General features: G+C 50.2%; 7 protein-coding genes across 10 annotated transcripts; 2 read left to right on the forward strand and 5 right to left on the reverse strand.

Annotated features, from left to right (window-relative positions):
* Positions 1 to 13: 13 nt before the first annotated feature.
* Positions 14 to 1,877, reverse strand: FOIG_06625 (uncharacterized protein; the record flags this gene model as incomplete). The annotated part of the gene is made up of 3 exons (XM_031205750.1): positions 14 to 756; positions 805 to 1,304; positions 1,354 to 1,877. 3 exons carry the CDS (start codon positions 1,875 to 1,877, stop codon positions 14 to 16), a joined length of 1,767 nt encoding a protein of 588 aa, XP_031064474.1.
* A 2,420-nt stretch (positions 1,878 to 4,297) lies between these two features.
* On the forward strand, positions 4,298 to 6,570 carry FOIG_06626 (MFS transporter, AGZA family, xanthine/uracil permease; the record flags this gene model as incomplete). Its single annotated transcript, XM_031205751.1, has 9 exons — positions 4,298 to 4,477; positions 4,548 to 4,637; positions 4,686 to 4,782; positions 4,835 to 4,928; positions 4,984 to 5,341; positions 5,388 to 5,497; positions 5,545 to 6,025; positions 6,078 to 6,202; positions 6,249 to 6,570. 9 exons carry the CDS (start codon positions 4,298 to 4,300, stop codon positions 6,568 to 6,570), a joined length of 1,857 nt encoding a protein of 618 aa, XP_031064475.1.
* A 198-nt stretch (positions 6,571 to 6,768) lies between these two features.
* FOIG_06627 (ubiquitin carboxyl-terminal hydrolase L5) lies at positions 6,769 to 8,306 on the reverse strand. Of its 2 annotated transcripts, XM_031205753.1 has the most exons (3): positions 8,095 to 8,306; positions 8,024 to 8,037; positions 6,769 to 7,964 (listed from the first exon to the last, which is right to left on the reverse strand). In XM_031205753.1, exons 1-3 carry the CDS (start codon positions 8,114 to 8,116, stop codon positions 7,029 to 7,031), a joined length of 972 nt encoding a protein of 323 aa, XP_031064477.1. In that variant the 5' UTR covers positions 8,117 to 8,306; the 3' UTR covers positions 6,769 to 7,028. The 2 variants fall into 2 exon arrangements, with proteins under 2 accessions (XP_031064477.1, XP_031064476.1); XM_031205752.1 differs by having other exon boundaries at positions 6,831 to 8,037.
* A 307-nt stretch (positions 8,307 to 8,613) lies between these two features.
* FOIG_06628 (uncharacterized protein) lies at positions 8,614 to 11,827 on the reverse strand (the record flags this gene model as incomplete). Of its 2 annotated transcripts, XM_031205755.1 has the most annotated exons (3): positions 8,723 to 9,470; positions 9,526 to 10,962; positions 11,035 to 11,328. In XM_031205755.1, 3 exons carry the CDS (start codon positions 11,326 to 11,328, stop codon positions 9,429 to 9,431), a joined length of 1,773 nt encoding a protein of 590 aa, XP_031064479.1. In that variant the 3' UTR covers positions 8,723 to 9,428. The 2 variants fall into 2 exon arrangements, with proteins under 2 accessions (XP_031064478.1, XP_031064479.1); XM_031205754.1 differs by having other exon boundaries at positions 8,614 to 10,962; positions 11,035 to 11,827.
* A 203-nt stretch (positions 11,828 to 12,030) lies between these two features.
* FOIG_06629 (phosphatidylserine decarboxylase) lies at positions 12,031 to 15,214 on the forward strand. 2 transcript variants are annotated; one of them, XM_031205756.1, is made up of 3 exons: positions 12,031 to 12,706; positions 12,765 to 12,896; positions 12,946 to 15,214. In XM_031205756.1, exons 1-3 carry the CDS (start codon positions 12,291 to 12,293, stop codon positions 14,018 to 14,020), a joined length of 1,623 nt encoding a protein of 540 aa, XP_031064480.1. In that variant the 5' UTR covers positions 12,031 to 12,290; the 3' UTR covers positions 14,021 to 15,214. The 2 variants fall into 2 exon arrangements, with proteins under 2 accessions (XP_031064480.1, XP_031064481.1); XM_031205757.1 differs by having other exon boundaries at positions 12,093 to 12,706; positions 12,765 to 15,214.
* Positions 14,226 to 15,279, reverse strand: FOIG_06630 (uncharacterized protein). The gene has a single exon (XM_031205758.1). It carries the CDS (start codon positions 15,030 to 15,032, stop codon positions 14,415 to 14,417), a length of 618 nt encoding a protein of 205 aa, XP_031064482.1. The 5' UTR covers positions 15,033 to 15,279; the 3' UTR covers positions 14,226 to 14,414.
* A 1,048-nt stretch (positions 15,280 to 16,327) lies between these two features.
* FOIG_06631 (uncharacterized protein) lies at positions 16,328 to 18,972 on the reverse strand. The gene has a single exon (XM_031205759.1). The coding sequence runs from the start codon at positions 18,580 to 18,582 to the stop codon at positions 16,732 to 16,734; it is 1,851 nt and encodes a 616-aa protein (XP_031064483.1). The 5' UTR covers positions 18,583 to 18,972; the 3' UTR covers positions 16,328 to 16,731.
* Between the last annotated feature and the right edge of the window lie 1,254 nt (positions 18,973 to 20,226).

A 20,226-nucleotide genomic window follows, 5' to 3' on the forward strand; every position in this document is an offset into this window, starting at 1 on the left:
TCTTTTCTGGACTCTAGTGCTCCAAGCTCTCGAGGTCTTCTACCTCTTCTGGAATATCCTCTTGACCTTGCTTCACGCCGTCTATCATGTGGTATTCCCAAACTGTGCCCAGCTGGAGACATTCGTTGACGCAGCCTTCGTGTTCCCACCACCATTTATCCCCAGTGACGAAACTACCCCAGACTTCCATCCAGAGCAGACGACCGATGATGCTACGAACTTCTGCTTTCACTTCTCTCTCGGAGGGGCTTCTTTCTATGAAGGGATCGCTGTCGTCGGCTTGACTCCGGATGCTCGCTGAAACAGCGTAGAATTTCGAAGTTGTGAGGGTGCTGCCTTGGCCGCGCAGGCCAGCATCACCCATCCATTCTGGGAACAGTCTACTTGGGTTCGTGCACTTGAAGTGTCGCTCGAGGTTGATCAGTAGATGTTCTTGAAGCCACGTTCGCATTCGATGGCCGAGTGTTCCTGCGCACGGCAACGGGTCGATAAGAGTAAGCTGAAGGGAACCACCGACTCGAAGACGGTTGCTGATGGTCTTGAGTACCCCTGGTATCTCAGGTGAAGAGCATACGACGGGTAAAGAGAGCGAATATACGAGGGTGAATGAGTGCAGGTCAATTGGGAGTGTCGAGGGAGTCATGGACGGGACCAATACCGGGTGAATGTTCGGAAGCTCTTTGTTTTGGAAAGACGCTGTTGTCAGAGAGTATACTTCCCTCCTTGAGTGAAGGGCTGCAAGATATGTCGCCGTGACTGAGGTTGTTAGAACTGCGCTACTTTGGTAGTCACTGATTCACTCACTTTCAGATTCGTAGAGAGCCAGTACCCCAAGATTGTCAGACATATTCGTGGCAACGCAAGCAACACCAGCACTATCCCTTACCTCAATGTCCAGACAGTGCAGGACAGAAAGCATCCAACGTTTCAGCTCAATGTTCAACTCTCCATGGAGTCTTTCGTCGGTAACGGTCCAGATGTCCTTGATACGCGCAAGGATCGTGCTGGGACTTGAAGCCGCCATAATCTTGACTTGGTGTTTGACAGCCTCGAAGTCTGTGCAAGGGTTCACTTGAACTGTCTCTTCTGCACCGACGGTCATCTCAACATCTTCCTGGTTCTCAAGCATTTGGGCCTCTTCTGCTTTTCGGTCGATGTACTCCCATTCTTCGGGGGGACGCCATGAGTCGGGATCGTTGGGTCGGAAGTTGATCACGATGGGAGCTCTCGGTTCTTTGGGAAGATTGAGACTTGGTGCGAGACTGTTGGGTGACTCTGGCTGGAGTATCGGGATAGGGAAGTTTCTGCAAAAAGGTCAGTGGTGTTCTCTTTCACTGTGAGTAATAAAGTTACCTATCTCCCATTGAACCCGTTGGTGTGGGAGGATGATCACCTTCTAGCTCAGAGCAGCCGTACACCTCGGAACACAAGTCTGGGTTCTCCAAGTCGGATTGTCGAGGCTGTGAGACTCCGTTGCGCTTAGCAACGTGTGAAGATGACGCATCAGTGGAAACCGGTGTATTTGCTCTGTGTGCTCGTTCTGCTCCGAGGGAAACATTCGACAAGTTTGCCATAAGCGCCGAGCGATGGTAGCTCCCCGAGTTTGAGCGGGAGGAGTGATGACTTGGGGTCAAAAGACCCGATGGAGTCTTCTCTTTGCCCTTGCCATGTTTGCCATTTCGAGGTCGAAGAAAGGCGAAACGAGATTCTGTGGAGGATCGAGTGCTTGGGACGGAGATCGAGCGGCTGAGAATTGAGTTCTCCTGTTCCTGTTCCTTTTCTCTCTCCTTGTTCTTCAGTTCGCGCTTGATTTCCTTTTTCGCACGATGTTCGCCGACGAGTTCGCGGTCGGGGTCGACCCAGATGACGTCGAACATTGTGTTTGGTGCTCTATGATTTAAATCTGTTGTTGAAATTTATTGCTAGGGAGGGTGATTTGTGTGTGGTTTACGAGATCGGAGTGAGTCGTGGGTAGGGCGAATGAATAAGGGTCCCTATTCTAGGTGAAAGAATGTACGAAATATAATGCGCATATTGAAGCTCGCATAAGCTTCGAGATTTTCGGAAACTAAAACGGAATGTCTTTATCTTCTATTTCTTGCTAGCGAAAGAGGTGGTGTTGTGAGGATGAATGTGTGTGTTTTCAGAGGAGTGGGGGTGGAGGTTGTGAGAAGTTGAGGAGAGAAGGTGAACCAAGGGCCGAAGGCTTCAGAGAGTTACTAGCCTCTGATACAAGGTCAAAGTGATAGTATTGAGAGAGTTAAAACTGTTGTTCAGTATGAAGTGAAGTGTGCGGTCGACAGTTGCTGAGCACCCGCATGTCGGTGTCAGGTGCACCAAGTGATTGTGAGTGTCAAACGAGAATGTCGGTACCAGTTCGGAAAAAAGGAGCCAGCGGTTCGAGAGGTAATAGTTACGTGAGCGTTTGTTCTATTGTGGTGAAGAGTCATTCTAGGACCCTGAAGGGCAACTTATACGCGTTCGGTAGACAGGACGATGATTAGGTGGGAGATCAAGTGTTGGGATGATCAACTCAAGGTTTACTCATGTCACTGATTCACTGGCCTAAAATAGCTCTGGGTGTGTTCATACTGCAGTTAATCGCTGTGGACTTCGGGGTGGATGTGTGACAGCAGAAGTTGAGACGAGTTGATATATGCAGCAAGGTGTCATTGAGGGCCTCACAGCCTGGTAAGAATGTCAGCATCAAGTCATGTGGGCAATGCTAATCGTATCTGATTAAGAGGGTCATATTCTCTGCCTGTATGTGGTTGATATACTGCATGTCGGCTGGTTTCACGAAAAGACCACTTGACTTTCAGCCAACTCTCTGTGTAAGTGAAAAGGGGCAACCTTCAGTGCATTAGATATCAACCAATGATTAGCAACATTAATAGGCATTAACTTAAGAAGAAGAACCTACGATGCGACGTGGTAGAAAATACGTCTTTCCTTATGATGTTTCATTTTCGAGTGTGATTATCGAACATATACACATGAGTGTACCTCTCCCGCCGAATAGTTCTCGGCCTGCATCCCACGTCGATAGAACATCAGCTAGAACCAGTTCATTTCGGCTACAGACATACCGGGCATTGTCCTACATTTGTATCAGCCAACCACGTCTTTGGTCACCATTCACATCCGACGCCTTCTCGCTTCGCGAACGTCGGCGAGCTGCATGTGGTGACACGAACACCTGGTCTGTACGACACTGAACCCGTGTCCTTAGTGGTCGGTGCCAGGAACTCAGTGGTGGAAACGGGATTCTCCTGGGTGATGATCTCACTGAAGAATACCCTTTTCTAGGGTTCTCAGGGGTAAGATATGTGTGGTAGGTGAATCAACTCGGACTGTTGGCCATGTTCAAGTATCCAATGACTCTTGTAGAGATGTATTTGATCTCAGCTATATCTTGGTCACCAGTGTAGTATAAATATACATCCTCATAAATCAAATTCCTTTCTTAATCACTGTTCATCCCAGACTTGCCAATAATCGGGCCAGTTTGTCAGCATGTTCACTTATCACAACGCCTCAAACCTATCACATCAACAACAAGCTCGGACAAAGAGCCAAGACCCAAATGCTAGGTCCAGCCCTCGAGCCAAGGTAACGAATATTACACAGACGGCCCGTGGAAACAATGCCCTCCCCTTTGATCAAGGCGAACATTCTCAACGCTGTGTACACATAAAAGTACCCAAAACCACCCACAGCCTTATATATACTGCTCTCCCTTTCCCTTTTGTTCTTTCTGGGCTTATGCTGTGTCTGTACGTGTGCGTGCATGTGCGTGTGCATCTTGCGCAACTCGCAACTTGGACTCGAACTTCGAGTCTTGTGATGCATACCCATAAATTCGGTAACAGGAGCTGACGAGAGGACTTATCTTATCGGGTTTGAGGTGTAGATACTGATTGACGTTGAGGTTGTTGGCAGTGCTACACGGCTGGCAGTGTCTGCCAGTTGCAGTTCTGCTCTGGTGCTTCTTCCTCTTGACGCCAGAAACTAAGAGCCTCTGTTTGCTTTTCCCTGATGTAATCTAATCTTCTGCTTCTTCAACTTTACCGCAAGACAGAATCTCTCTTCCTCATTTCTTCTGGTGTCACCTCCTCCTCTTCACAGCTTTTATCGACACCACCACCAACCTCACTCTCTTCCTCTCTTTCTTGCATTTCTTCTTCACATAATCACTCACTGAATCAGTCCCCTCTATTCCTTTTATCTTCAATTTTCCTCCACTCCATCTTCGCATCATCAAAGTTAACATCTCGCAACACACATTGCTTTCAAGATGGCAACCTCTCCAGAACAGCAAGGCGTTGCGCCTACGCCAAACCAAGAAGATGTCGACATTGTCCAACATCTTGGCCGCTCTCGATACTTTGGTTTCCGTGACTTTCTTGATCGTGTTGATCACTATGTCACCACTTCAGCCTTTGGGTACTTCTTTACCCTCAGTGGTACTGGACATGTAAGATGCTCTCTCTCTCTCTCTCTCTGTGTGTGTGTATTGTTTATTGTGGAAGCTTATGACTCTCTAGCCTCAAGAAATTGCTGGAGCGACCTTCTTTCGAGAAGTTCGTGCTGGCATCACTACCTTTGCGACTATGGCGTACATCATCGCTGTCAACGTATAGGCTCTCGATCTTTTCAATCTGGAGCTGGCTGACGATAGATAGGCTGCTCTGCTCGCTCAGTCTGGCGGCACTTGTGTCTGTGACTTGACGGATAGACACGCATGTGACAAGATTGATTCATATGTTGCTTGCAAAGAAGGTGAGTAAAGGCAGGCTCCCAACATTACGGGGAAATTCTGACTGCGCAATAGACATTCGACGAGATATCGTCACTGCTACAGCTGCAGTCTCCGGCCTGGCAAGCTTCATGTTCGGCTTCCTCACCAACCTCCCTGTAGCCCTCGCGTAAGTCCCTCACCTTCTCACGCTATGATATGATGCTGATGCTGATTCCCAATAGCCCCGGTATGGGCCTCAACGCGTACTTCACCTTTCAAGTCGTCGGATACAACGGAAGCGGCCCTATCTCTTATCGTCTCGCCCTTACAGCTGTCTTTGTCGAGGGCCTTATTTTCATCTTCCTCGCCCTCACTGGTATGCGGCAGTGGCTTGTCAAGCTGATCCCTTCCACTATCAAGACTGCCACAGGTGTTGGTATCGGTTTCTTCCTCACTGAAATCGGTCTTTCGTACTCTGCCGGTATTGGTGCTATCACCGGTGGTGGAAAGGCCACTCCTCTTGCGCTTGGAGGCTGTCCCCAGGAAATGCTTGATGAAGTGACTGGCATGTGTACGGAAGGACAGATGTCGAGTCCCAAGGTAAGTTAGTTGATCTCCGTTAAGTATCGTGTGCTTATTCAGGTAGCTGTGGGTTGCTGTCTTTTGCGGCGGCATTGTCACTGCCTTTCTCATGGCTTTCCGCGTCAAGTACGCCCTCATCCTTGGCATCGCTCTCGTTTCTGTTCTGTCATGGCCGTATGTTCTCCTCCTCTATCCTCTAATCTTACCTAACAAGCCCACAGTCGCAATACTCCCATCACATACTTCCCTCACACCGACGAGGGAGACTCCCGTTTTGATTTCTTCAGTCAAGTCGTTATGTGGCACCCGATCGAAAGAACTCTCAACCAGCTCGATTGGTCCTTTGGTGGATCGGCGTCTCAGTTTGCCCTTGCTCTCTTCACCTTCCTTTATGTCGACATCATCGATGCTACCGCTACTCTCTACTCAATGGTTCGCTTTTGTGGTGTTGTGAACCCTCGCGACGGTGACTTTCCTCGCTCGACTCTTGCGTATTGCACTGATGCGTTCTTCATCTCGGTCGGTGCTTTGTTGGGCAGTTCGCCTGTTACCGCTTTCATCGAGAGTGGTGCCGGCATTGCTGAAGGCGGAAGAACTGGTTTGACTGCCATGACCACGGGACTATGCTTCGCCGCTGCCGTGTTCTTTGCGCCCATCTTTGCCTCTGTACCACCTTGGGCAACTGGTTGCACTCTGATTCTGGTAAGTTGTGTTGTTTCTTTGGGCAGCGGATCACAGCTAATAGGATGTGTAGGTGGGCTGCATGATGATCCGTCAAATCACCCAGATCAACTGGCGATATATCGGCGACGTCCTGCCCTCTTTCGTCGTCATGACATTCATCCCTTTTAGCTACAGCGTAGCCTATGGTCTCATCGCGTAAGTCTCCCATCTCCTCCTTGATATACCTACTGATAGTCCTTAGCGGTGTTTTCGTATACGCAGTCCTCAACGGTCTTGTCGGCCTCGTTGTCTGGGCTACCCGTGGCTATGTCGAGCCTCGCGAGTATGATCTCAAGGAGTACTGGACCTGGAAGGGTTCAGGCCGCGCTCCTTGGTTCATTCGTGCCATTCGCCACGGTCGAAACACTAGCCAGGAGAACTATGAAGACCAGCCAGGTGATGCTGGTCATGCCATGAGGGATCTTAACTACGACGATCGCCGTGAGAACAGCAGCTCCAGGACTGCTTCCAGTGGCAAAGACGATCAGCCTACGTCACCCTCCAATGAACGATGGGAGCGTTGACTGAACAACGGATAACGTTCACTCACGACACTTTCTATTCTCTGTATCGATCAATTTCCGAGAGCTGGTGCCTCATTTTGGAATTGTGGAACAATGTTCGCTTCTGGATGATGACAGTAGAAAGGGCTAGCATCGCCCTCAGAGCAGTATATAGTAGTGCAGCCTGGTATTGGCGATATCAGAGAAAGGGGATGGAGGGGAACTGCCGATAGGAGGGCAAGATACTGAGATGTCAAATGTGATGTAGTAACGTATACAAGCAATTATGAGCCATGAATATCGTTATGGTGCAAGTGACAAGCGGACTGTGTAGTGATACAACAGGAGATGTCGCTCTCCTTATATGTCGTCTAAAAGAAGCACCAGCTATTGTAGGCTTGGTATCATGAAACATCTGCCAAACCATTCAGTCACAGAACCTGGTATCTTTATCTCCGCCATGACCTTCATTAAACATTTCAAGCTCCCATATCAACATCGCCATCACCGTCACCACCTCCAGCTCGACCTCTCATGGCCTGCTCCGCATTCTTCCTCCTTTCCAGGCTCTCCTTCACCCACTTCTCATAGGCAGCATCACCACCCTCGGCGATCTTACTGCGCACAACTCCCTTCATCACCTCACCCGCAAAGCCCACAAAGTTATGTCTTCGCAGAGCATTCTCAAACATCCAGTCCCTTCGCTTGCGCTCTTCTCTTGCGAGCAGCTCCTCATCCCCAAAGTCGCGCGCACGCTGTCGTAGGTCTCGGCACATGGCGAGGAGGTTGAAACGAATCTCGGTGGTATCATATCGCGCAATACGGCGTTGGAGAACATCGACTACCTTGGTGGCAAAGTCCTCGGAGCTGCAAGCACCGTGGGAGATGGGCGCGGGTTGCAGACCGTCGAGCTCGTAGAGTGTACCGTTAATAGGTGTGTAAGCGATAAAATGGAACGCATCCTCTGCCTCGGCGCCAGTCTTGTCCGTCTCGTCGGCAAAAGGACTGCTGCGAGCAAAGCTGTTGTGCACCTCACGGATGAGGTCAGAGTTGCTCAGCGCCTCACCACGGAACTCGGGCGGCAACACCATGGTGAACTCTCTGAACTCGCCAAGCTTCTCGCCTATTTCAACATCGTTCGTCTTGTTGAGTAGTACACTCAACAGAGCTTGTGTGGCGCATGCATTCTGAATCGTCTGGGCGGCGAAGAAGATGTTCTCGGATGCGGCATTGTCGAACGAGCCGTCGCGGGGTCCTTCGGGTGTCGCATATGGTTGATCAGTCGGGTACTTGAAGAGGAAGATCACGCCGTAGACGGGCTGTAAGGACAGAAGCTCAGATGGGTCGAGTGTGAGGAGTTCTTCGAATTGAACGTCTTTGACGCCAAGATTCTCGATGAGAGAGGTAAAGACACCCTGACAGCTTCGAATTAGCTCTCCAATCTCAACGGTTCGCAAGCATAATTCGATCATACCGCATCGGACTCAACTATAGAATTTCAAGTCAGTATATCAGTCAATATCATGCACGGAGCAGGAAACTAACTGGTATTCCATCCGCCACTCATTGTTGCGACAAGTCTGGCGTCTCCCAGCAACTTCAGCTAGAATTAGAGGTTATGACTAAGGTATTTGAGGGAATGAGAATTGACGTAGTCTCTCAAAGGGTACACAACTAGATTGACAGAGTGAGGACGCTTCTCGGGTGTTATAAAGTTGTTTGGGAGAGAGAATAAAAGTAGGAGCTTCAAAGGCAACTAACTGAGCTTGGAGCCACACGACACTGATATCATCTGTCGCTGATAAGATAAGAAAAGCCAAAGGCAGCAACAAGCTACGACAACATTCGAGGGACACCATCCCTAGTAACCATCCTCAGGCATTAGAATGAGAAAGAGGATCCCTTCTTTAGAGAAAGGGTTATGCAATTTTGACAAGCTCGAGGTTCTTTGTCTTAATTAAGCTTTGGAATTATTGTCTCTCAGACTTAAGGTATGAATACACTTACAAGTCAAGTAGTTGACATGTAACTGGTAACTACTAAGTTAACCTGAGGGGTCTCCCTCTTTTATGTCAAATTCCACATCAAATCTATGGGTAGTGCATCCTTCTCACCTTCAGTATCAGCAACACGCTTTGAAAGCTATCAAATCATCGATACCAAATAACAAAAAGGCCTGGGCTCAACTTTATTCTGTGGCAAATCTCTTCGCCGATAGATGAAATGCAAGAAATAAGAAGAAAACTGGAATAAGCCAGATTCCATACGAAAAGAAACACCGCCAACTCCAGTATTTTTCACCTCATTCCAACGCTTGTCACATGCAGCGTTGGTCTAAACTTTTCCACTCATCCCGCATCTCGCTTGAACACATTTCAACCAATTAAATTATCATCGTAAGGGAAAACGCTACAAGGGAATAAGCTGTTCCCTGGCTGGCTCGTTTCGCTGGTTATCATCCTGAACTCCTTGCTCCGCCTGTGCTTCTACGTTGTGCTCTGTGCCAGTGCTGGTGGTCGCCTCTTCACCAAGATTCTCAGCTTGGTCCTGGTTCTCATGGCTCTCTTCGTTTTGAGCTGCCGCAGCTGCCGCCGCAGCTTCGGCCTCTCTCTCCTCAGCTTCTCGGCGCTCTCTCTCTGCTCGTGCAGCTGCTTCCAGGTTGGCTATATGCCTTTCTGCAACACCCGGTGCGATGCTGGCCAGAAACAAGAGACCAGCTCTCTCCACGCGTCTGACTTGTGATAACAGCCAACTCTCAGGACCTTGGTGCTGAGCTACAAGTCGACGTGCCATTTCAGTAGGATCTGGGTTTTGTCGAGGCTGCTGATTCTGCTGGTCTTCTCCGGCGATAGCTTGGCGACGTCTGGGCTCAGCGGGAATCAGATTTTCAAGGTGTCGTCCCAAAGGCTGCCAAACGTGATCTGGAACGCCGTTAAATATTCCAGTACTAAGCAAAAAGATGAGCACGGCAATCACAATGATGGTGAACCATCTGGACCAGCTTGCGTTGGGGGAAGTGAAGAACCAGACAAACAGAACCAGTCGGAACAGTAGCCAGATTTGCGGCCAGAGCTGCATAAGGAGAGGCGGAAGCGCAGCCATAGGTGGATTTCCCCGGTGCATCAGGGGAGCCATGATCGCCGCAGGGTCCGGTTCCTGCGCTTGGTTTTGGCCTTGGGCTTGGGCCGGGTATGCGGGCTGCTGCTGCGGCGCAAGGTTCTGAGCTTGCTGCTGAAAAGGCTGGGGGGGTTGTAGGTTCAGAGGTCGTCCTTGTGCCTGGAGCTGAGGTATCGGCTGCGGCGCGATCTGGGAACGGGGATGGTGATGGTGGTGATGATGAGGATGATGGTGGTGGTGGTGTCTCGCTCGCAGCTGACTCTGAGCATCCAGAGCGGCACTACTGAGAGCAGCGGCTTGTCGAAGGTGAGGTAGACTCGTCTGAGTTCGCAACCGTGGGGTGATATACGTTTCAGAACTAGTATTGTTCAAAAGCAAGGCTCGGGGTCCCTCGGGCGACGAGAGAATATACACCTCAGGTCCTTGCCTGGTCTGTGAACTTCCGGGAGCTGCAGTGGTACTGAGTCGATTAAGAGACAAATCAGGGGTTCCACGACCACTGCCGGTCATGGGTTGGGACATGGGCCACATGGGCGCCGTCAGTCCATGTTGATGTCGATTGTGAAGAGAGGTGCTCGAAGCGCTTCGTTGCATTGCGCTGGCCATTGCCGACGTAGCTTGGTTGATATCAGCGTTTCGAAAAAGATTCTGTACATCAGCTGGAGACATTGAGCCGCTAGCACCACCATTACCCTGTTGTCCAGGTACCACAGTCCGAATCACAGTCTCGAATTGATAGGTGCTCCCATTTGGTCCAACGTGCTCACGGTAAACGGTATGGCCTGGCGCTGGGCTTGCTCGGCCACTATTGTTTCCACCAGTGTTTCCAGGGTTATTGGGGTCTCCAACGCCGCGCATCCCCATTTGAGCTCTCGTTCGTTGGTTCTGGTTGAGAGCTCTAGCCATGGCCTCCCGTTGAATGCTGTTCAACCACTGTGTCATGTTCTGATGTTGGTGTTGGAAGGCGGCCGCTTGCTCGGGAGTATGTGAAGGCGAAGGCGACGGCATGCGTGGTTGAGGAAACGGGTTGGAAGTTGGGGGCATCGAGTTCCGCCACCCCGATGGCATCTGGTATCCAAAAGGTTGGCCGTGAGGTTGCTGGGGTTGCTGGGGTTGAGGGCGTGGAGGATGTGTTGGTGGTGCGGAAGCGGTTGGGCTCGGACCTCGCGCAGGTGCAGGTGCAGGAACAGGAGCGGCGAGGGACGGTGGCGCAGAGGGCGCATTGAGAGTTGAAGATGGGCTATCGGTCATGTCGCGAAGGACAAGGTGGATCGTCTGCTGCTCGGAAGTGCGAATCTGTAGACATGACGAGCCGTCTAGTTAGCATGTTGCAACTCATGGACTGATCACCGTTCAGGAGTTACATACCGCATCAGCGCCAAAGATATCGACTAGTGTATCCGCTTCGCGAACGAGTGCGTGTCCCCTATGAATCAATCGTTGATGGTCGTCGGCGGGTCGCAAGGGGAGAGCCTGGCGAATTTTATCCTTGAGCTGCTTGATTGTAGTATTTGCAGCAAGGTTCGGGAAAAGCAGTGGTCGATTCACGCCAACAGACGGTGACAGGACCTGCAGGTTAACAGTCTGTTCGTCGGTCGTCGCAGTAGAGGCGACGGAAGGCCCATCGTCTTGAGGACGAGTAGCAGAAGGCATGGAAGCCATGATGATCAAGCTGATAGCATGCCACTCCCAGGTAGGCAGGTAAGCTAAGGGAGGATGAAGTGGCCTGAAGTATCGAGATCAAGGAATGGCGACGAAGAATAAAGAACAGGTCGGGTCGTTGTGGATGAACTTATGACTCAGGAACATAAGTCGGTAATCGAAAACATGGGGTTTCGCCTCTTCCTAATCGTGGCTGTCGATCTACGAGAGCTCGCGTGTTGAAAGAAAGCACCGGCTCGTTAACTGACGTCGGTTGTGTCGTCTTACTAACACTAAAAGGGTCGCATGTCCAAGGGAGTCTGACGACAGATGATACAGAAAGGGATGACAATATGCGACAGCTGCGAGCAACACGAATTATGTGCCAAAATAGATTGCAGCGATTCACTGTGAAAATACGAGCTGGTGAAATGAGAGTACAGAAGGTGTTGAAAGTTGTGGTTGATTAATAACAACCAAGACATGGAAGACGACGGCAACGACAATGGTCAGGGTGGCCTTTTGCCTTTTGGGGCCATATTCAGGTAAGCTCAGGCACGCACTCACCTTAGCCTGCAACAATGGGGAACAGCCAGGGGAGTGACAGCTCGCTGTTGGGGTGTCGGTCTGTTGAGATCAGGTCGGTCCAGGGCTAGTTTTGATTGGCTACCTACCTAGTGTCCTGAAACCCATGTTCTACCCACACTCTTCCCTTCGAGGCCATCATCATCCCTCGGCGGTCGGCGTCTTTTGCTTCCGAGAGCTGTCCGAGAAGCTGTGAGTGTCTTGGCTGTGTGCGGCTAACAAGCTCGAGCAGCCGCAATCCATCGTCATCGTTGGTTTTGACGTCAACATCCATCGAAAACAAGGGTCCAGTCCTCTTTGAGAGGCTTCAACTACCTCTCTTCTGCCCAACAACTCTACGCAATTGTATAAAAGGCAAGGAGGCAGCGTTCAATCGCTGTCAATCTCTACTGCCCGCTATGGCTCCAACCCTTGGTTTTGGGCCTGGCTCCTCCAAGCTCGGTAGTCACATGCTCCGCAACTCATTCTACACCCACGGCCGTTGGACAAATTGTTACTCGCCATCTGCCTCGCGACACATGTTTCTGGCCTCCACGAGATCGCGATGCCTATCACGGCCTTCGGTCTCTTCAATTCGAACCTTCGCCTCCAATTCGGGCAAGAGACCAAGATTTTCCCAGCGCCTCGGCGAGGCCATGCGAAACACCAAAATTCAATGGTACCGGATCCCTGTCGGTCTAGGTATTGGTTTCCTCGGTCTCGTCCAGTTTTATAAGGTCTCTTCCCGTGAGAAGGAGAGACTCGAGAATGAAGACGGACAGGAGGGTTCTAGGGCACCCAAGAAGCGTGCCAGAATCCGACCTGATGGTCCTTGGTATGTTACCTTAATTATTTATGCCCCTATTCCCATGTCAATGCTAACTCAACCCCAGGCAAGTCCAGGTCATGTCAACTCTACCCCTAAAGGCTATCTCTAGACTTTGGGGACGATTTAATGAACTTACCATACCTTACTATCTTCGAGTTCCCGGTTTCAAACTTTATTCTTGGATTTTCGGTGTCAAGTTTGTTCCATCAACTCAACTCTCGAGATCCCTTTGCTAACAATAGCAGCCTCGACGAAGTCGCCGAACCCGATCTTCACGTTTACCCCAACCTCGCATCCTTCTTCTACCGTACCCTCAAGCCCGGTGCTCGACCACTCGATCAGGATCCTCATACTCTCATCTGCCCTTCCGATGGAAAAGTACTTCAGTTTGGCCAGATTCAAGGCAATGACATTGAGCAAGTTAAGGGTATGACTTACACTATCGATGCTCTTCTTGGAAAGAATACTCCTGCCCCAAGCATCTCTGGCACGTCCGGTACCTCAACTCCTGCAACAAGCCAAGGCGACGTGTCGGAGGAGGAGTCGCTTGTTAAGCAGCACGAGGAGTTTGCTCAAGTCAATGGCATTTCATACACTCTCCCCGACCTTCTCACTGGCACCGGAAAACAGGCTCCTGCAGCTAAAGACGAGTCTATGCCCGCATCTCCTGGTACAGTCTCTGAGGTTCGTGCTGAACTGGCTCTGGGCGAGCGACCTTGGTACGATCTCATATCTCCCGACAACACTACATCGCTTTACTATGCAGTTATCTACTTGGCTCCCGGCGACTACCACCGCTTTCACTCTCCCACGAACTGGGTTGTTGACCGCCGACGCCACTTTGCAGGGGAACTCTATAGCGTGTCCCCATACCTTCAGCGAACCCTTCCTGGTCTTTTCACACTCAATGAGCGAGTAGTTCTCTTAGGACGTTGGCGCTGGGGTTTCTTCAGTTATGTCCCCGTTGGCGCCACCAACGTCGGCTCCATTGTGATCAACTTTGATAAGGAACTTCGAACCAACAGCCTATTGACCGACACGGCAGCAGACCGTGCGGCAGAGGAGGCTGCCCGCAGGGGTGAAGTGTACCATGGATTTGCTGAAGCGACATACGAGGCAGCCAGCCCTGTTCTGCGGGGTCATGCGCTCCGACGCGGTGAAGAAATGGGCGGTTTCCAGTTAGGTAGCACCATCGTACTCGTTTTTGAGGCACCGTCAAGCAAAACGGATGAGAATAATAGACATGTCGGCTGGGATTGGGCTGTACAGAAGGGACAGAAGGTGAAAATGGGACAAGCTCTGGGACGGGTCATTGAGTGAGGCACGGTACGGCTGTGCAGAGTCAAGAAGCAAGTTAAGCGTTTGGATATTTAAAGATATATATAATTGTATACTACTATATATGATGCCACGTTTTATGAAGAACGTCTCAAAATTCACTTCGGTATCATTAGCTGTGAGGAAATATCACTAGAACATGGCATGATTTGGGTTGGGTCGCAGGTGGTGCATGCGAAGCCAACATGGATGTTCAAGTGTCGGTCAGAGGAGAAAGACATTGTCAATGCAAATGCTTAGGCATGGTAGGATTGGTAATTTTGTCTATTAAAGGAAAACAAGAGCTCGGAGCTCCATGTTCTAATTGCAACTCGCTAAAAATGCAGGTTTCTATGCCAATTCTAGTTGACGTTTCTCATGCTTTCATAAAGCTATTTTAAGCGCCAAAGACCTTGACACGCTCCTCGAGAGGAGCATAGTCCTTGGGGGCAGCCTCAGCGGTCTTGGCACCGAAGACAAGCTGGGCGTTGAGGGTCCAGGTAGAGGGAATCTTCCAAGTCTCAGCAACCTTCTCATCAATCAGAGGGTTGTAGTGCTGGAGGTTGGCACCGAGCCCCTCAGCCTCGAGAGCGGTCCAGAGGAGGTATTGCTGGATGCCAGCGGACTGAACGGCCCAGGGAGGGAAGCGATCAGCGTAGATGGCGAACTTGGTCTGCATGGCCTCGACGGCGGCGTTGTCGACGTAGAAGAGGACAGTTCCGGCAGCGGCCTTGAAGCCGGAGATGCGCTTAGAGGTGCCCTCCCATGTCTCGGCGGGGACGATGGCCTTGAGGGTATCGGCAGTGATGTCCCAGAGCTTGTCGTGCTCAGCGCCGTAGAGGACGACGACACGGTTGGACTGGGAGTTGAAGGATGAGGGGGTCTCGAGAGTGGTTTGGTTGACGATCTCGGTGATGCGCTGGGTGGAGATGGGGAGGTTCTTGGAGAGAGTGTAGATGGAGCGGCGGTTCTTGGCCAGCTCGATGAGGGCGTTGGCGGAGAGTTTAGCAGCCATTGTGAATAGAGTATGGGAGTTTATAGGTGTGTTGTAGGTGTAAGTGGTGTAAGTGATATAAGCTGAGAGACTGATGATGGACTGGATGAGCTGGATGGACAGACAACACGGGGAATCAACTAGAATATATAACAAAACCCTCAATCAGTTGCCAACCACTGTATCAAAGTAACGGCCCCGCCATATCAACCCCTCCTCCCCATTGTCCCATTCGTAAAGAGCAAAAACACATCAGACCCTGCCAACTTTTCGCAATCGCCAAGCTCCACTGACTAATGCGACTAATGCGGCGCTGGGATTGCATCAGAAGAGGGACCTGTGCCTGTCTAATCAGTTTGTCAGCCACCCGCTCACAATTTCTTCTCGCGCGCGCTAGACCTGGGATATCTTTCCGAACGATTCCATCCGGATATACATATAAATGAGGTTAGCGTCAGTCGGAAGTTACCCTGAAGCCACGCTTGAATTGGGCTTCGTTTCTCGAATGATGAGTGGAAATAATCATTCAGATGATTGCCATAATCGTATCACTGCGACTAATAGTGTCTTCTAACTAGCAATCCTGAACTTAACATCTCCTGTATTTGACGCGGTCGTTGCTTGATGTCATCTACCTCATGTACATACCTACTCTTCAATGTCGAGTCTGGCAGCATGGTGGAGCCATGGATGCTAACAGAAACTCGGATATATCAATCGGATCGAGACTTTACAATTCCGCTGACAAACGTAACCAGCCATCCAGATGCACTGAGCAGCCCTCACAGCTTGATAATTCCATGTAAGCGAAGCATCAGCTAGGTATTCAGCTGCCCTCCACTCGTAAAACATACGTCGAGCGAGTCAATCACTGAAACTGTTCCAAAATTGTCTCATCTGATTAGTCGCGAGACTCGAGTACACTCGGAGACTTCCTAGACTCTTGACCGCTCGTGATTTGCAATACGCGCGCGCGCGAGATTGATAATGCATCCGGGCGCATGGCTCCTGGTACAAAGATCCGCTGACATAACCATATTTCTTTTTTCTACAGCAGATGAACCCATGCATATTGGAGCTCCCGCTTAGATGCCGAACCCATCTGCCCTATCATATCTCACCAGATGCCAAAAAAGGAAATCTGACAACGGGAAGCTCACGTTTGACAGGTCTTCTGTTGGTGAGATTTTAATCACTTGCTTGCATGTGAGAAGGATCCTTGATTGGTGATAGATTCAAGGGACAAACAGCAACAATACGGTAGAAAGCCTTGGAAAACCAGACAAATGCAGCACACCTCGAGACTCGATTTAAGTGCATCGTACAGTCACAGCATCACTGGAACTTTAGTAGGACAATGTTTCTTAATGTTTGTAAATTCATTTCTCGGCGAGGATAGAGCAAGCTCTTTGTCAATCCTATCCCGTCCAGACCGCTGCCGATGGTATTTTTGTAGAAGAAATAGTAGCACTATGCAAACTGCCACCTTATACTTTAACTCCCGTAACGCCGTTACCATGCCCAGCCCAATGCTCCTCTTGTCTCGAATCAGAAAATGCCATATGCCATCCTTCTTTCATGCGACCATCCAGCTTGCGCCGGTTTGCAACTTTTCCTTTTTTTGTTACAATGATCCCTATGATTCCTCTTCAGTATAAAACAAACGTCATCCAAAACTTCCTAAATCAAGTCGCTGGAATCAAGTCGCAGGCTAAAACATCTACCATGTCTCGGAGATGTACTTGCCCTCTTCCTTCTTGAGCTTCCAGAAGTTACGGGCCTCTTCGCGCTCGAGGTTGCCCTTCTCCATGGCGACATCACACAAAGCCTCCTCGACACCCTCGCCCATGCCCTTGCTACTTCCGCACACAAAGATACGGCCATCCAGAGAGTTGATGATGTACCAGACCAGATCAGACTGGTTCATAACCTCTTCCTGAACATACTTGCCGGTACCCACTCGGCTCTGGACAACACGCTTCACTTCCTCCTCATGAACACCCCACTCACCACTGTAGATCTCATCTACAAGCGAGTCTCGGATACCTTGGAGGACCCAGACCTTATTGGCACAGTTGGCCTGCTTGAGGCGACGCTGGACGAAGCCACGGAAAGGAGCAATACCGACACCAGCGCCAATCAGGAGCATAGGACCATCCGAGTTGAATTGTTTAGCCAGAGGGTTGGCCATCAGACCTTTGAACATGGGAATGAAGATCTGAGGGGCACGTTCGCCGGCAGCTTGAGCTCTCATGAACTTGTGGGCCTGTCGCTCAAAGAATCCAGAGCCAACGCCAGCGCGGCAGCCACGTCGCCAATCCATAGAGTCGTGGACTGTGACGGCAATCTCGATCAAGCGTCGCTGAGCATGTTCGCGGAGAGTATAAGATTCTGTAGGGTCGTTGGAGAGAGAGTAGAATCGTGGCATCAGCTGAGCTTGGACGGACAGGAGCTGGTCCATGGGAGGATGAGAGCTGGGGAACGCGTTGAGGATCTGTGAGAGAGTGACGTGGGGGCCACCGCGGAAGTCGGAGAAAATGCTAGCACCCTCGTTGGAGCAGAGATACATGAGAATCTTCTTCTCGTTAGGGGCAGTGGCGTGCTCGGCAATGACACGGAGGAGCTCCTTGGTTGGGGCATAAGACTGAATGTCGGTGGTCCAAGTGAGGAGCTCGCGACGCGTGGTAACGAGCTCACGAGGCTTGTCATCACCCCACACAGTAGGCCAGCGGCCCTTGGTGGTCTTCATGAGGACAGGCTTATCACGCTGGAAGCGTGGGATCATGAGAGCATCCAGAATCTCATCGACCGAGATCTCATCGTTGGGAGCCATGACACCAATGGCACCACCAACCTTGAAGTCAAAAACCTCCTCAGGGGGGTAGTCGGTAATATCGAGATCAAAGTGGAAGGTTCTCTTCTCGGCGCCAGGCTTGGTGAGCTCACGAGTGTTGTGGATCCTGGCTGGGTAGACATTGTGGGGAGGGTGAGGCTGAACAAAGCGAGGGGGTTGAATTGAGGTGTCAACACCCTCATATCCAGGTCCAGGAACGAGGTAGTTGTTCTTGGGAGGAGTGGCTGTCGGCGAAAACTCAGAGTCGGAGCCGAGAGAGATGGCAGAGTCGGATGGTGAGGAAGTCGGTCGAGGAATTGAGGTGAAAGACACAGTTTGCTCAGGCATATCGATGATGCCGGTCAAGTTGGCGGGAATGTTTTCAAGTCTTAGACCCAGAGACTTGAAAGCATCGTTGTCAGGTAGAGTAACTTGCTCATACTCGACATTATTTCGGTCACCCATGCAGCAAGCACCACCACAGCAGCGATCCATATATTCAGCTGGTGTCTCACCAGTGATTCGCTGAATGTCCCTGGCATTCTGGGCAATCAGACGTGTAGATGCGCGACGGCGGCGCTCGAGAGGGATGACGGGCTCATCTTCTTGTGAGTCTGAATCGTCCGAGTAAGTCAATGAGGGCGCAATTGAAGGGGCACCCTCAGCCATGATCAGTTCGGGATGAGGTGGAGCGGCGGGGTTGACGATGCCGTCAATTCGAATGGCAGGAGCAGTCATGATGGGCCAAAGTTGTGTTTGAGCCACCCGCTGAAAGTCGTGTAGAGTTGGGTGTAGGTGTTGTTGAATTGCTCTTCGCAGCGAGTAAATCGTGACGGTTTGTGCGGTGAGTTGTGTGGTATGATATGGTTTGAAAGCGACGTCAGGACGCAAAGAGCATGACGGTCCAGGAACAGGGATGCGAGTGCTGTCGTCTAGAGGCGAATAGGGTATAGATTGTAGGATTAGTAGATTTCCAGTTGAAGCAGAATTGATTGACAAGATACTGCTGGAATGAAGAAGCTTTGCTGGTGTGGTGAAGGGAAGAAGCTGAGGAAAGCTGGAGGGGGCAAAAGACTCAAATAGTAAGTAGTGGCCGACAGCGGGAGGTTTTAAAAAATCCAGGGAACCTGAACTGAACTGAACACAAAGCGCCCCCGATGCGGGTTGGGGATATCCACCGTGGGGCTATCAGACCGGGCAAAGGGGGGTGTGGCCCTAGACTACTGCGCTGTAGCCAGCCCCGGACGTCCACTATCGCTAGGTACCTATTGGGGCCATCTGACATTTGATACTGTAATATTCAATTGATGAGCAATGCATTATAAAATCTTCACTAGATCTTCACTAAATTCTTCAAATTACATATCAACTCTGCATTGTGTTTCCTCAGGTACACGCGATAATTGGATCCCTTGTAACCCAATCACCTGGCAGTCGGGTCACCAGCGACAGGCATCTTATTCTCTTCCCCAGCCCATCGTAAAACCCGAATTCGAACGATCCCGGTCCAGGCCCCTAGCAACTCTCCTTACAACAACAGGCCACAGGATAGATTAAAGAAATGCATAGTAATTGCTTTGAGATGATGATGAAAAAGGGGGCTTGAGAGTCATCCATTGTTCTGGCCAATGCTAACAAAGAAACAAAGGAAGTCCGAAACAGGAGCATTCCCTAGTCGCAATTTCGTTATCAATCAATCACCGTTAGTTAATAAATCAGTCAGTCAGTGCTTTTGTTTGTCTCAGCAGGCCTGGGCTGGTGTAATCGAATCACATGCACGTGGGCTCAGCATCTTCAAATATTGTTTCTCCTATCCTAAAAGGTACCTACGGGAATCCTTTCTCCGGATTAAAACAATCATCCACTCGATTATGCAGTCTTTGTTATCTTGTATCGATAGTCGGCGAAACAGTTCCCTCTGCTTCTTTTCCATGACGGGCTATGATCTAATGCTTGCCGATCCAGTGACCGGTTTGTGCAACGCTGGCCGGCTTGCACAGATCTTTTCTTTGATTGGTTCGTTTGATTGGGAGCCACCTTTATCAATCAGCCACTTGATTGTCGATTCTTTGTCTTGACACATCAAGCATTTGTAGCGAATAGCCGTATTTTGTGCATATTCTTGACATTCACCAATTATTACGTTATGCCTCTAATCCCAAGATCTGATCGAACAGCATCAATTGCTTTCTGTTGTTGTGTCCTAACACTTATGAAGTTTTATGGAAGACTTGGTGAAGACAAATAATTACTAATGATCTGATAATCTGGCAACTGAGCCAATCACAGGCCTCGCCAGAAAGCTAGAAAATCTAGAAAAATTCAAACTTTGGTTTAGGGTAAGATGACTTGCATACAGCAACACTGAATCGGCTTGGCCGA

The sequence above is a fragment of the Fusarium odoratissimum genome, assembly GCF_000260195.1.
Source record: "Fusarium odoratissimum NRRL 54006 unplaced genomic scaffold supercont1.9, whole genome shotgun sequence".
Lineage (NCBI taxonomy): Eukaryota > Fungi > Ascomycota > Sordariomycetes > Hypocreales > Nectriaceae > Fusarium > Fusarium odoratissimum.